A 16943-nucleotide genomic window follows, 5' to 3' on the forward strand; every position below is an offset into this window, starting at 1 on the left:
CAAACACCGTCAGTGAACCACAACACTGTCAGTGAACCACAACACCGTCAGTGAACCAAACACCGTCAGTGAACCACAACACCGTCAGTGAACCACAACACCATCAGTGAACCACAACACCGTCAGTGAACCACAACACCGTCAGTGAACCAAACACTGTCAGTGAACCAAACACCGTCAGTGAACCACAACACTGTCAGTGAACCACAACACCGTCAGTGAACCAAACACCGTCAGTGAACCACAACACCGTCAGTGAACCACAACACCATCAGTGAACCACAACATCATCAGTAAACCACACCGTCAGTGAACCACACACACCAGTGAACCACACACCATCAGTGAACCACAACACCATCAGTGAACCAAACACACACCAGTGAACCACACACCGTCAGTGAACCAAACACTATCAGTGAACCACACCATCAGTGAACCAAACACTATCAGTGAACCACACACGATCAGTGAAAAAAACACTGTCAGTGAACCAAACACCGTCAGCGAACCACACATCGTCAGTTAACCACACAACTTGCCCTGCTTGTAAGCCAAAAGGTACAGTACCAGTCAAAAGTTTGGACAAATCTACTAATTCAACAGTTTTTCTTTATTTTTACTATTTTCTACTTTGTATGATAAGAGTGAAGGCATATAACACATATGGAATCATGTAGTAACCAAAAAAGTGTTAAACAAATCAAAATATATTTTATATTTGAGATTCGTCAAAGTAGCCACCTTTTGCTTTGATGACAGCTTTGCACACTCTTGGCATCCTCTCAAACAGCTTCACCTGGAATGATTTTCCAAAACTCTTGAAGGAGTTCCCACATATGATGAGCACTTCTTGGCTGCTTTTCCTTCACTCTGCAGTCCAACTCATCCCAAACCATCTCAATTAGGTTGAGGTCGGGTGATTGTGGAGGCCAGGTCATTTGATGCAGGACTCCATCCCTCTCCTTCTTGGTCATACAGCCCTTACACAGCCTGGAGGTGTGTTGGGTCATTGTCCTGTTGAAAGACAAATGATAGTCCCACTAAGCGCAAACCTGATGGGACGGTGTATCAATGCAGAATGCTGTAGTAGCCATGCTGATTAAGTGTGCCTTGAATTCTAAATAAACCACTGACAGTGTAACCAGCAAAGCACCCCCACACCATCACACCTCCTTCTCCATGCTTCACGTGGGAACCACACATGCAGAGATCATCCGTTCACCTACTCTGCGTCTCACAAAGACACAGCTGTTGTAACCGAAAATCTCAAATTTGGACTCATCAGACCAAAGGACAGATTTCCACCGGTCTAATGTCCAATGCTCGTGTTTCTTGGCCCAAGCAAATCTCTTCTTATTATTGGTGTCCTTTAGTAGTGGTTTCTTTGCAGCAACCATGAAGGCCTGATTCACGCAGTCTCCTCTGAACAGTTGATGTTGAGATGTGTTTGTTTCTTGAACTCCGTGAAGCATTTATTTTTGTTGCAATTTCTGAGGCTTGTCCTCTGCAGCAGAGGTAACTCTGGGTCTTCCTTCCCTGTGGCGGTCTTCATGAGATACAGTTTCATCAAAGCACTTTATGGTTTTTGCAATTGCACTTGAAGAACCTATAAAAGTTTTTGAAATTTCCCTATTGACTGAGCTTCATGTCTTAAAGTAATGAGGGACTGTTGTTTCTCTCTGCTTATTTGAGCTGTTCTTGCCATTATATGGACTTGGTCTTTTACCAAACAGGGCTATCTTCTGTATACCAACCCTACATTGTCACAACACAACTGATTGGCTCAAACACATTAAGGCACATCTGTTAATTGAAATGCATTCCAGGTGACTATCTCATGACTGGTTGAGAGAATTCCAAGAGTGTGCATTAGCGGTCATCAAGGCAAAGGGTGGCTACTTGTCAAATATAAAATAAAATAATATCCCAGAGTCGCCGCTTCATTGTTGACGTTGAGACTGGTGTTTTGCGGGTACTATTTAATGAATCTGCCAGTTGAGGACTTGTGAGGCGTCTGTTAATCAAACTAGACACTCTAATGCACTTGTCCTCTTGCTCAGTTGTGCACTGGGGCCTCCCACTCCTCTTTCTTTTCTGGTTAGAGCCAGTTTGAGCTGTTCTGTGAAGGGAGTAGTAGACAGCGTTGTACGAGATCTTCAGTTTCTTGGCAATTTCTTGCATGGAATAGCCTTCATTTCTCAGAAGAAGAATAGAACTCTTCTGAGTTTCAGAAGAAAGGTCTTTGTTTCTGGCCATTTTGAGCTTGTAATTGAACCCACAAATGCTGATGCTCCAGATACTCAGCTAGTCTAAAGATGGTCAATTTTTTTTCTTCTTTAATCCGACAACAGTTTTTAGCTGTGCTAACATAATGGCAAAAGGGTTTTCTAATAATAATTAGCCTTTTAAAATGATAAATGTGGATTAGCTAACACAACGTACCATTGGAACACAGTAGTGACGGTTGCTGATAATGGCATTTGTACGCCTATGTAGATATTCCATTAAAAATCAGCCGTTTCCAGCTACAATAGTCATTTACAAAATTAACAATGTCAACAGTCATTTACAAAATGAACAATGTCAACACTATATTTCTGATCAATGTGATGTTATTTTAATGGACAAAAAAATTCCCCTTCTTTCAAAAACAAGGACATTTCTAAGTGACCCCAAACTTTTGTACGGCAGTGGTTTTTTTGTACACTTTTTTGGTTACGACATGATTCCATATGTGTATTTTAAAGTGTTGCTGTATTCACTGTTATTCTATAATGTAGAAAATAGTAAAAATACATTAAAATAAATTAAAAATGAGTAGGTGTGTCCAAACGTTTGATTGGTAAAGTAAATAGAAACTGGATTCCTAGCTTATTACAGCTCAGGATAAGACATTTACAACCTGGTTGTTTGGCGAGCTACGGGAGTGCAGTTCAGCATTGTGCTCTAACAGCAGAACCTGGGGTGTGCTTGGCTGAGCGTGTCACTGGCTCATTGACCATGATGGGCTCTGTGACACTAAGTTAACGCCAGAGAGTTCTCTACTGGATACCCTCTCATCAAGGGCCTGCCTGGACAAGGGCCTTTGTTCTTGAAGCAACAACAACAACAACACACACACACACACACACACAAACATATTCACACACAAACATACACACACACACACACACACACACACACACACACACACACACACACACACACACACACACACACACACACATATTCACAAACACATCATTCACACACACAGTGTCAGAGTGCAAACCAGGTGAAGCACCCTCAGTGGCTTCTCTACTGCCTACATAGATTTGGTCTGGCATCAAAGTGAAGCCGTGCAGGCGGTCTTTGATAGTGGGACTGGGGCGGCTGTATCTTAGTATGGATCTACTGACAGATTAATCAGTGTTCGCCCAGTATGGAAGGTGTTGGAACAACAGACAGTGTAGAAACCAGATGTTCCTGGAAACACATATCAAAGGGAGAGCATTCAGTGAACCACTCATGCCTAAAGTAAGTAATGATGGAACTACTGAAGTCCCTCCTGTAACTCGTCCGTTCACACTGTTTGGAGGAGGTGCTACCCATTCAAGTTTTTTACTACTTCTAACAGTTCCTTCATTGTGGACAACATTGTAAATTGGTTTTTGGTTTAGCAATCATGCACAGAAATTGACAATCTTACCTTGACAGTAAATCGCTTACTTGATTGAAGTTCAGGTCTTCAATTTGATAATGTCTTACTACTTACCTTCAACATAGTTTTTAACTGCTAGAGGCAAATATCATCATGTCCACATTGACAATTTTCAACCAAAGTTAGTTATCAGCATTAAATCAACATTTCAAATACAGTATCAGAGGCAGAGCAAATGAATTCCGTCTCAAATAAATTATCCAACAATAATGATTTTCATTGGTCCGCGAATGCAAACATGTCACACATGCAATGATGACCCCCTTTGACGCCTTTCCCTAAGACAGGTTGAAGTAGGGCTGTGAAGGTCTGAGCAGAGGGAGGGGGTCTGTTCCGCGAGGAATCCTCCTACAGGTGGCTGGCAGCTGGACTGAACAACTAGCAGTGACTGAACTTAGTGAGAAAGATCCGGAAGTCTTCAGGCATCAATATGGAGTCTTTTGCTCTGAGGGCTAATCCAAATGATGCCTTAATTTGCTGTACCAACCCTGAGTTAGTGATGGTTGGGGCTTGGGGGGGGGGGGGGGGGGGGGGGGGCAAAGGGAGCACAGGAGGGACGGGGGCAGTCTTTTGAGATCATTCACAAGTGTTAAAGTATGGAGAGAGGGAGCTTTAGTTGTGTGTTGGGCAGGTAAGGAGAGTTGGGTTGGAGGGTGAACTGTTAGTACTTTAGTAAGTAGGGGAGAGTCAGACACAAAAATGGTTGTTAGTACAGTTACAACATTCAGGTTGGATTCAAACAGTAGTATTAGTAACATATTGTTTTAGTAAATTTAGTAGTAGTAGTTTCAAAACAATTAGGAGGAGTCTTTAAGGTCCTCTGCAATTTGATTTGTCCATCCAGATCAGATTTTCGGACTGAAAGCGTGTGACAGGGGCTTGTTTTGGTTAAGAAGAAACAAAATGATTCCATCCAAGCTACTTAGAAGGACATGAGACATGCACTGAATGACTGAATGACAAAATGGAAAGTTAAAGGAGTCCATTGGACAAAACAAATCACATGAACCAACAGAGGCAACAATCAAACAAAAACACAATCACTTTCAGAGGAGGCGGCAATGGGAAAAGGAAAGCCCAAACTGCAGAGGGCAACACTTCTACACCAGACGAATGGAGAAGTAAAAGGTTAAGGGTGATATTAGGACAAGAACGCCAAAGGAAAGAACACCCATCTAGACACGTGTGCAGACTGGCGCTCGCTGGGCTAGAGCAGCGGAGACACCCTTGACGGGTAGGATGCAGATGTCTATGATGCTAGCCAGAAAAACAACATGCAAACAGGATGCATGATCCAAACCGAAAGGAAATGTACAGCACAATGAGGGACCAAACCGATGGAACAACCACAGATGCATGTAGTCAACTGAAAAAAGGAGAGGGTTTTAAAGAACTGGAAAATCTAAGTGAGGGAATAGGGATTCCACTGTCAACGGTGAGAAGAGGGGTGAATGTAACATTCAAATTGTTCAATCTAAGAGCTATATGAACTCCCTTTACTACACCTCCTACTCGCCATCTATTTTTGTGCATGTGCTAACAACTAGCCAGTAGCTTATGAACAACCCCTCCATAATCTTTCCATTACCTTTACAGGTAATTACACAAATTGGCACTAAGTGACTTTGAACATACACATACAGTGTGATTTGATTGCTTGAGTCATTTACAGTAGTTATGAAACCCATAACTGGTTAGAATAACAGCGATCTCAGGCTGGTCTTTTGTTCTGCTGTACAGTAGGCTCTCTCGTTTGATTCCACTCCAACTCAGGGGTTGGATGGCTAACACAACCTACGTACTGTAGGCAGCGCTCCTCTAGTCACCTAGAAAATGAAAAGCTGTTCCCCCTCTTTATTTTTCCCTTTTTCCTTATTTTTTCCCTAGCAAGGTAAGGAGTGAGGTCGTATTATTGGTTTTCATAAGTTATATATATAAAAAAGGTAACAAAACCCTGAATAAAAGGGGGTGGCTGGAGAGTTACGTGGCCACACGGATACTAGTGTAATGATTGATATATGTATGTATATATAATAGCCATGATATATGCATATACATATATTCTTTAATGTAATTGGTTTATCAATAAAACAACAACCAAAAGATAAGGGGGTCAACTCTTACATGCAGGGGGCCAGGCCAGTAAACTCAGAGGTAACAAGAGTTAGTGTTAGTGATGGAGACTGTAGATCGGACACAGTCGAGACATTCCAAGAGATTGTCCCTACATGCCATGTAAGTTTGGTGGGGAGAGTGTAACCCATTAAAACATTTTTTTTTTTTTTACTGGGGGACCCAAATCCAGTGACAGGAAGTAAGAAACTAAGCAACAATGGCTATCTGGGAAGGCCAAACAGAACAAAATCCCTTTCTCTTTCGTTTCCTCTGTAGATGCCTGTTGCCGGGCATGTGTTAATCCAAGAAGAACCATGAAATCAGTCATTTACTGTCCTTCATTTTTATTTACACATCAAAGAAAATGATCTACTTTAAATTTGATCTTCATTTTACAGTGTTTTTGCTTTGGCAACAAACAACTAATGCCTAGTGTTCATTGATTCATTCATACTAGTGCATGGCAATGCTGTAATTCAACATGTAAATCAATGATCATCCTTCTGGGGATATTTCTGAAGGAATTGTCATGGATTACCAAAATGTCTTCTAACAAAATATCCACATCAGTACTCTTACGCCAACCAGCCTCTTGCCCTATCCTTGCTTATTTAGTCTATTCTTTCCTAAGAAATACATCACTTTTCCCATTTCCTTTAGCAAACCAGCAGCAGCACTGTCCTGACTTGTCCTGTTGTCCTGACTCCTGAAAGCCTGGCTATACACAAGAAAGCCTTAGTAGCAGACAAGGGGACAGTATTTACCATTCAGACACAATGGCATTGAATTAAGTGTGGATGTTGAGTCCAGGTATGGGTTCAGCGTTGAACCAGCTCAGTCCTAAATCACACTGTAGGTCTCTAATGGGATCGAGCCCTCATTTGAGGCCCTGCTTTACGGCCATGTTTCTGCCACTAAATCAGGAGGTGTAAATACGGACCTGACCTCTATTAACGTTTGAGTGGGAACCACAGACCTTGGCACACACATATTTGCTGCAGTACATTCTCGGCCGAACCTGTAGATAGTTGCCGAAGGAATAGGTAGACTCATTTAAATCTTAACAATACAAATGCCTTCAACTAAGTTGGACAAATGTTTTTGCATATATTTTTACGTAGTTAATTCAAAGTCGACTAGGTTAGCTTAGTTATATAACACACTGTTTAAGTAGACTGACAAATGTTCAAACTTTCTAACATTAAATATATAGATCATCTAGTATCAGACGTAGTAGAATATTACCCACATGGCCTGAGTTCTTACTACCTGTCACTGGGGTTGTAAAAGGAGGGGTTATTCTCTGTCAATGGAGTCCGCTGTGTACGTCCACATCAAGGACACTTGTTGAAAAAGAAAAATAGGGGATAGGTTTTGTCGTTGTCAATTCAGAAGTTGATATCTTTCTTGGAAAATAATTCTTTATTTCTTCATACGGACAGCGTTTGAGAAAAAAAATCGAACAATTCTAAATTGTTGCTAAATTTAACATTTTAGGACAGACCTCTTTCAGTGGATACTTTTCTATTTTTGTAGGAAGGGAGGAGAGGAGTATTGGATGGTAAAAAGTGGAAACGGACAAAGAAGTAAAATAAAGACAAATAGAGAGGTGATTGTTTTCAGCTACCTTGGAATCGATGGAAGTTTGTATTTTCAGTAAGAGCAAACGGAATAGAAAGAGGTAACGGAAACCCAGGGCAAACCAAAGTAAAGACAATTAGAATGATATCTACCATGTAATGCAGTTTGTTTACCATAGCGTGTCCAATGCCTGCGTGCTTCAGGAGAAAACAGGGGGAGGAGAAAGCAAAAAAAGAATGACAAACCGTAAACTCAAAGTTTCGAACTTCAAAAACAAATTTTTACGAGATTTCGCCTTTTTTTTTTAAATGTACAATAAACAATCAGGTTAATTTAAGAGTAGGCGATAATAAACCAACCAATCAATCCTTGAAATGTCCAAAAATAAATAAAGTAGGCTTTATTTTTATTTTTTCAATATCATACAAATCTTCCAAATAAAGAAATAAAGAAAGTAATTGGAAAAAGTTTGACTTTTCGTATTAAAGGGTTTTTCCAAAAAATATAAAAGATAAAACAATATCATTACATTTGTTAGTATGTAAGTACGCAAGTTAAATAGAAAAAAGAACAGATGACTCACATTCCGTGAATGACACAATGTTAGTTGTACAAATTAAAGGAAAACCAAATCACCAAATAATATAATACATTGGAGAATTCTGAAGCTTGTTGTTAGTAAAAAGACAAGAGTTAGCAAATCAATTTTCACAGAGGGGTTGGGGGCAGATTGGGGGTGGGGCTTGTTTTTTGAGTGCGAAAGGGAATGAAGGAAAAGCAGTTCAGTATTAGTATTAACCACTTCTGATAGGCTAGTCTTGACTGTGGGTGTGGCTGGTAGGAGGGACAAGCTCTGTTAGAATCGGTGCTCCATTGCAGGGGGTGTGGCCAATCATATTCCGAATGCTTGGCAGGTTATATTTTCCTAAGCAAACTTTATCTCGAGTTGCTTTTCTCCAGATCTTGTGCAAGAAACAGTTTAGGGAGTATGGAGAAGCCAGAAAAAAAACAGCAAAATGTAAATGTTCAAAATTACCACAACAGTTAAAATGGCTAAGAGACGAAGGATAGCAGTATTGACAATGATAATCAGAAAGTTAGAGCTATTCCATTTCAATGGGGTAAGAACAATTAAACAAACATTACATTTATTGCATAGTTTGAAGCAGAAAAGAGAGCAAGAGAGTGAGATAAAGAGATACATAAATGAAAGAAAGAAAGAAATGAAGAATGAAAGCGATTGAAAGACATTTAGTTCATTTTGCACATGCAGTATCCTTCAGTCTGCCTCCTGAAAGAGAGAGATAGAGTTATTCAAGTTCACTTCCAAAACAACCAAAACCCATATCCTCTACTCCTCAGGAGAGAAACAAACACACAAGACCCTGTGTTAAGAGTCCACTATCTATATGTACTTAATGGCAAACAGTTGCCTGGGTTTTCCTCACAATTCACTGTGAATGATGACAATGAATGTACTGCAATGTACTGTAATTTTGAATTCACACTTTGTCATGTGATGTCTGTATGAAGCCTGATGTCATTTGAACCTTAATTCCCAATTAGTGGAGAAAGTAGAGGTTTTAGTTAGATGACTTTGTGTGTGTGTGTGTGTGTGTGTGTGTGTGTGTGTGTGTGTTGTGTGTGTGTGTCTATGCTTGCTATCCGGAGTCACCAGGAATCGTTAACACCCGGTTTTCAGGAACACAGTACTTTCAACCTAACTTCCATTTTCCCTGAAAAACAGAAGTGGGACTCCGCTTTTTGTTATTTATAGGCCTGCAATGTTAGGTCAATGTTAAGTCAATGTTAGGTCAATGCTTGCATGCAAACGTGTACCCTGGTGCCTGCATTGAGGACATAACGCAGCTTTGTGTTGCTCACTCTGTATGTGCCCAGTGGTTTACTTAGCGTGTATACAGTATGTGGGGGAGTGAATAAGAGTGGCAGCCACACATCTGAGCTACACAATGCCAGCGGGGTTAGCCAAAAAAGAAAATGTCCGCCCACTGTTCGATCCCGGGTCACGTTAAGCCGCGTCGAGCATCTCCGCTCTGCGGCTAATGACTTATGTTAATCCATTAATTAGGTAAATAAGTTCCAACAGTGGGTGTGAAATTTGCATATGTATGCCTCTCTGCCTCGTCAAAGACCTACAATGTGCTTGTGTCTCTAATCGTCCCAAAACACATCAACAGTTACATCAAGCCCATAACTTGATTGAGACTCAAAGGGATTGGTGACGCAGAACAATGGTTTATTAAATTAGACAAATTACGAAGGTGACAATGACTTTGTGTCTTTGTCTCACAGGCAGATAGCAATTATGTGAATCATCTTTTTTTTTGTGAGAAGCATGATTAAATATTACGTGTGTTGGGTTTCAGATCCCCCTGGGGTTTGATGTCTGAATCCTGAATTTATCTGGGATCTCTACAAAGTTCTTACATGAAGGGACAGTCTAGGAATGCATGGGGAAAATTAATCTCCTCAAACTGATGATGATCTTTCGATGAACATAAAAGTGGGGATGACGAACATAAAGTATGGAGAGAAGTCAGTCTGAAGTCATCCCTTCATCAAAGTTTTGGAGAGAGGTATTACACAAATGTATGTTCACACCCTGAAATGACCAAAGTTGCCATAGAGATCTTCAACCAACATTCCAGACCAAAACTCCCCCTTTAACTTCTAAGCATGTCATAGCATGGCCGCATGTTAAATAATTGAAGGGAAGATAGGCAAAGAAAGACAGAAGAAAGAAAGAGGTATAGCTTAATATAACACCCTCCGAAACTATCTGAGATTCACTAAAACCTTTATGAACCTGTAGAGCGAGAGAGAGAAAGAGAGAGAGGGTGGCAGAGAGAGAGAGGGGGGGAGAAAGAGAGGGTGGCAGAGAGAGAGAGGGGGGGAGAAAGAGAGGGTGGCAGAGAGAGAGAGGGGAGAGAAAAGAGAGGGTGGCAGAGAGAGGGAGGGGGGGAAGAGAGGGTGGCAGAGAGAGAGAGGGGGGAGGAGAAAGAGAGGGTGGCAGAGAGAGAGGGGGGAGGAGAAAGATAGGGTGGCAGAGAGAGAGAGAGAGGGGGGAGGAGAAAGGGAGGGTGGCAGAGAGAGAGGGGGGAAAAAGAGAGGGTGGCAGAGAGAGAGAGAGAGAGGGGGAGGAGAAAGGGAGGGTGGCAGAGAGAGAGGGGGGAGAAAGAGAGGGTGGCAGAGAGAGAGAGGGGGGAGAAGAAAGAGAGGGTGGCAGAGAGAGAGAGGGGGAGAAAGAGAGGGTGGCAGAGAGAGAGAGGGGGGAGAAGAAAGAGAGGGTGGCAGAGAGAGAGAGGGGGGAGAAAGAGAGGGTGGCAGAGAGAGAGAGGGGGGAGGAGAAAGAGAGGGTGGCAGAGAGAGAGAGGGGGGAGGAGAAAGAGAGGGTGGCAGAGAGAGAGAGAGGGGGGAGGAGAGAGGGTGGCAGAGAGAGACAGAGGGGGGAGAAAGAGAGGGCGGCAGAGAGAGAGGGTGGCAGAGAGAGAGGGGGGGGAGAGGGTTGCAGAGAGAGGGGGGGGAGAAAGAGAGGGTGGTAGAGATAGGGGGGGGAAAGAGAGGGTGGCAGAGAGAGAGAGGGGGGAGAAAGAAAGGGTGGCAGAGAGAAAGAGGGGGGAGAAAGAGAGGGTGGCAGAGAGAGAGAGAGCGGGGGAGAAAGAGAGGGTGGCAGAGAGAGAGAGAGGGGGGAGAAAGAGAGGGTGGCAGAGAGAGAGGGAGGTCATGAGAAAGAGGGTGGCAGAGAGAAAGAGAGGGTGGCAGAGAGAGAGAGGGGGAGGGAAGAGAGGGTGGCAGAGAGAGAGGGGGGAAGAGAGGGTGGCAGAGAGAGGGGGGGATGAGAGCGTGGCAGAGAGAGGGGGGGAAGAGAGGGTGGCAGAGAGAGGGGGAGGAGAAAGAGAGGGTGGCAGAGAGAGGGGGGGGGTGGCAGAGAGAGAGGGGGGGAAGAGAGGGTGGCAGAGAGAGAGAGAAAGTGAAGAACAGACAAAAACATTACTAAGTCTCACATACAATACACAAACACACGTCCCTCACCCCATCCTGCCCTGTCAAACCCCGCCTTGCCCTGTCTCAGCCTGCCAGGGGGTTTATACGACAAGGCCTCCCTATATTCAAAGCCTTCGGCTGTGGAATGACGACCCTCGTCAGCCCACGCCTTCCCTGTCTATAATTGACACATGTGGGACAATGAGACAGGGAGGAGGCGGCGGCGGCCATTGTTTGCTGATGGGGGGATAAAACTCCTAATCGTGTAAACAAGAACAGACACATCGTTTTTTTTAAGCGCTGTCTAAGGCGCTTCCATTGCACTAGCTTCTAGCTTCTCCACATACATTATTAATGTGGGGAAAAGACTGTGAAAGACCAATTAGAATAGTTTCACCATGTAGCCTCCACTTGCGGAAAGAGAAGAGAGAATTGACATGTTTTCCCTGTCAACAGTCTGGGGAAAGCGGTAAAGCACTGAGGTCCAGAAGCAAATGAGATGAGAGCCAGATCGTGTTGACCGAGGAGCCGAGAATGGGACTATCAGGGGTTTGATCTTTACATACATGTCACAGTGGACATAGTAAAAATGTCACAATCCGGATAAATATTTTAGTGTGGCTGTGAAAAAGATCAACGGTTGGCAGACTCCGAAGGCCCACTGTAGAATTGGTCTGGGTGGATTTACTGCAAAGAACAAGTGAGCTGTAAGACTGATGACCGCTCTCATAAAATATAAACTTCCAATTTAGCTAGTAATAGTCAATCATAAAAAGAGACAGAGATAAATCCTATTGGCTGGGGAAAAAAAGGCTAGTATTTTTCATTAGACCTGAGGTAGTTGAGAGAAGGTAATGAGTTTTGTATAGTAGAATATTGACTAGAGCTCCTAGAAGAGAGGCTAAATTCAGAACTCATTCAAATGGTCACATACTGTAGTTGATCACAACAGGTATCAAATTGTTACTGAGGGGTGTGCATGTGTGGAATGTGTTTGTGTGTGTGGTGCATGTGGTTGGTGTGTGTTTGCATGTGCTGTATGTATACCCTCATGTTTGTATTTCATTAGATATTTGATTCTATGAGGCACATGTACAGTACCTTCAGCACTATTTCACACCCATTGACTTTTTCTACATTTTGTTGTGTTACAAAGTGGGAATAAAATGGAAAAAATTGTCATTTTTTTGGTCAAAGACCGACAAAAGATTTTAATAAATAAAACACTAATATATCTTGATTAGATAAGTATTCAACCCCCTGAATGAATACATGGTAGAATCACCTTTAGTCTTTCTGGGTAAGTCTCTAAGAGCTTTGCAAACCTGGATTGTACAATATTTGCCCATTATTCTTAAAAAAGCCATTTTCAAGTCTTGCCATAGATTTTCAAGCAGATTTAAATTCAAACTGTAACTAGGCCACTCAGGAACATTGAGTATCATCTTGGTAAGCAACTCCAGGGTATATTTGGCCTTGTGTTTTAGGTTATTGTCCTGCTGAAAGGCGAATTTGTCTCCCAGTGTCTGTTGGAAAGCAGACTGAACCAAGTTTCCCTCTAGGATTTTACCTGTGCTTAGCTCTACTCCGTTCATTAAAAAAAAGTATTTACTCCCTAGTCCTTGCCGATGACAAGCATACCCACAACATGATGCAGCCACCACCATGCTTGAACATATGAGGAGTGGTAGTAATGTGTTGTGCTGGATTTGCCCCAAACATAACGCCTTGTACTCAGGCCAAAAGTACATATCTTTGCCACCTTTTTTGCAGTATTACTTTAGTGCCTTGTTTCAAACAGGATGCATGTTTTGGAATATTTGTATTCTGTACAGGCTTCCTTCTTTTCACCCTGTCAATTAGCTTAGTATTGTAGAGTAACTACAATGTTGTTGATCCATCCTCCGTTTTCTCCAATTGAAGCAAATAAACTCTTCACGGTTATAAATCACTGTTGGCCTCATGGTGAAATCACTGAGCGGTTTCCTTCCCCTTCGGCAACTGTGTTAGGAAGGACGCCTATATCTTTGTAGTAATGCTCAAATGGATATTCATTGTCTGTTTATGAACCATTGGAAAACATCACTGATCTCTGTGGATAAATACTCACTGATCGAATGAGGGACCTTACAGATAGATGTGTGGGGTACAGAAATTGGGTAGTCATTTAAAAAATGATGTTAAACACGATTATTGCTCACAGAGTCCATGAAACTTATGTGCCGTGTTAAGCACATCATTACTCCTGTACGTATTTAGGCTTGCAATAACAAAAGGGTTGAATACTTATTGACTCAAGACATTTCACTTTAACTTTAATTCACTTTAAATTCAGGCTGTAACACAACAAAATGTGGAAAAGTCAAGGGGTGTGAATGCTTTCGGATGGCACTGTATGTGTTTTTCATGCAACACATGTCGCAGCGGAGTGTCAAACAGAGTATCGCTGGTCAGTGGAGGCCCGAGAGGAGTCTTTCTACCAGCTAGTTAGTTCACGCTTTCATTCCAATCCTCTCTTGATACACCCTTCCCTGCCTAATTTCCCTCCCTCCCTCAACCCCAACACCACAGCTTAGGCTTCCAGTAATGGAAATTGACAAAACACCACCAGATGAAAATATAAATGTCAGTGCAATTATGCAGACAGACGGGGCTGTGTGTGCAGCCACAAAAGAAAATGATGGCCTATCGTACCTAAGAAGATGTTTCTCCTCTGCTATCCCTTTCCCTATAAACATCACTCTCTCTCTCTCTCTCCCCCCCCTATTTGTGTATCTCCAAAGATGCTACCTGCAACCTGTGTGAGTGTGCTCTAATGGTCCAGAGATATTGAACGTAAATATACAGTAGGTCTGGTTAAAATGGCTGTAAGATGCAAACTGGGACATGAATAAACATGACAGGCGGTGACCGAACTATTAGTGGAAAAGAAGGGCTCTATCTGAGTGAGAAGGGGTGAAGATGTTAATAAACGTGAAGGCGCACACACACGTGCACGCGCACACCTACATACATACATACATACATACATATATATACATACATACATACATACAGTGGGGCAAAAAAAAGTATTTAGTCAGCCACCAATTGTGCAAGTTCTCCCACTTAAAAAGATGAGAGAGGCCTGTAATTTTCATCATAGGTACACTTCAACTATGACAGACAGAATGAGAAAAAAATCCAGAAAATCACATTGTAGGATTTTTTATTAATTTATTTGAAATTGATGGTGGAAAATAAGTATTTGGTCACCTACAAACAAGCAAGATTTCTGGCTCTCACAGACCTGTAACTTCTTCTTTAAGAGGCTCCTCTGTCCTCCACTCATTACCTGTATTAATGGCACCTGTTTGAACTTGTTATCAGTATAAAATACACCTGTCCACAACCTCAAACAGTCACACTCCAAACTCCACTATGGCCAAGACCAAAGAGCTGTCAAAGGACACCAGAAACAAAATTGTAGACCTGCACCAGGCTGGGAAGACTGAATCTGCAATAGGTAAGCAGCTTGGTTTGAAGAAATCAACTGTGGGAGCAATTATTAGGAAATGGAAGACATACAAGACCACTGATAATCTCCCTCGATCTGGGGCTCCACGCAAGATCTCACCCCGTGGGGTCAAAATGATCACAAGAACAGTGAGGAAAAATCCCAGAACCACACGGGGGGACCTAGTGAATGACCTGCAGAGAGCTGGGACCAAAGTAACAAAGCCTACCATCAGCAAGGGCATTGAAGATGAAACGTGGCTGGGTCTTTCAGTATGACAATGATCCCAAACACATGCCATTTCTCCCAACTGTTACACCACATGCCATTTCACCCAACTGTTACACCACATGCCATTTCACCCAACTGTTACACCACATGCCATTTCACCCAACTGTTACACCACATGCCATTTCACCCAACTGTTACACCACATGCCATTTCACCCAACTGTTACACCACATGCCATTTCACCCAACTGTTACACCACATGCCATTTCACCCAACTGTTACACCACATGTTATTTCACCCAACTGTTACACCACATGCCATTTCACCCAACTGTTACACCACATGCCATTTCACCCAACTGTTACACCACATGCCATTTCTCCCAACTGTTACACCACATGCCATTTCACCCAACTGTTACACCACATGCTATTTCACCCAACTGTTACACCACATGCCATTTCACCCAACTGTTACACCACATGCTATTTCACCCAACTGTTACACCACATGCCATTTCACCCAACTGTTACACCACATGTTATTTCACCCAACTGTTACACCACATGCCATTTCACCCAACTGTTACACCACATGCCATTTCTCCCAACTGTTACACCACATGCTATTTCACCCAACTGTTACACCACATGCCATTTTACCCAACTGTTACACCGCATGCCATTTCACCCAATCCAGAGGGAGTCTGGCCTCTCGCATCATTCATTAGCCTGTATCACCCCTCCCGAATGGTCCGCTTGCCTCACCCTTGCGTCACCCCCCTGACTGCCACTGTTGCATTGAGGGTCCAACACATTATGGCTACTTAACATGTCATCTGTAATAACAGTACCAGGATCATGGGGGCACACTGTCATTATGTCTTATAGATTTGTTATCTCTTGTGAACAAGTAAACTAATGGTGATATGATATTACCATTATGAATGTTGCCACTACACCCTAGACAATCCGAATGGCGTTTTAACTCACCTGGATTTAACCACGATAAGCACTGGCGGCCATTACCATCGATAGATTGCTTTGGTCTTATTGATTTTGCAAGGTGGGTGCTCAATTACTCGGAGGCTCTGCTATCGTTTGAGCAGTCCTTGCTGAGGGAATGTTATGAAAAATGCTTTGTTAGCCCGACGAGAGATGTGATACTCTTTAGACTAAAGAGAGAGTGGACTTTAGAATGTAATGAGGACAAGAGGTGATGACAATGAAGTGGTTAATGTCTCTCCTGTACATGAGACGGATGAAACAACAGCTAGCGGACCGGCCGGTTGCTAGGTGACAAATTACAAGCGGGGAGAGGAAGGGGGATGCAAGTGGAAGGGAGAGGAGGAATCGATTGGACGAACTGTTCTGAATTCTAGAGGCTTTCTTTCTGTGTCAAAAAATGTTGATGCTGGAAGGGAGGGAAAGAGGGATGGAAGGGGGAGGGAGAGGGAGAGGAGTGGAAGGTGGGAGGGAGAGGGAGAGGGAGGGAGAGGGATGGAAGGGAGAGGGAGAGGGGTGGAAGGTGGGAGGGAGAGGGATGGAAGGGGGAGGGAGAGGGAGAGGAGTGGAAGGTGGGAGGGAGAGGGAGGGAAGGGGGAGGGAAAGGGAGAGGAGTGGAAGGTGGGAGGGAGAGGGAGGGAGAGGGATGGAAGGGGGAGGGATGGAAGGAGGAGGGAGAGGGATGGAAAGGGGAGGGAGAGGGATGGAAGGGGGAGAGAGGGATGGAAGGGGAGGGAGAGAGATGTAAGGGGGAGGGAGAGGGATGTAAGGGGGAGAGAGGGATGGAAGGGGGAGGGAGAGGGGTGG

The 16943-nt window shown here is 43.1% G+C and overlaps 1 protein-coding gene across 4 annotated transcripts in view; it reads right to left on the reverse strand.

Annotated features, from left to right (window-relative positions):
• The window catches only part of LOC110500696 (neurexin-2), a 1070834-nt gene that overhangs the window by 556421 nt on the left and 497470 nt on the right, over positions 1–16943 (reverse strand). For 3 of the 4 annotated variants that reach the window (XM_036958143.1, XM_036958144.1, XM_036958141.1), the window contains exon 7: positions 7573–7596. The exons of the other annotated variant lie outside the window; for it this stretch is intronic. In XM_036958143.1, coding sequence (XP_036814038.1) covers positions 7573–7596 — 24 coding nt within the window. The remainder of the gene's footprint in view (positions 1–7572; positions 7597–16943) is intronic. 4 annotated transcript variants of the gene reach the window in all.

This window comes from Oncorhynchus mykiss, chromosome 21, assembly GCF_013265735.2.
Source record: "Oncorhynchus mykiss isolate Arlee chromosome 21, USDA_OmykA_1.1, whole genome shotgun sequence".
Lineage (NCBI taxonomy): Eukaryota > Metazoa > Chordata > Actinopteri > Salmoniformes > Salmonidae > Oncorhynchus > Oncorhynchus mykiss.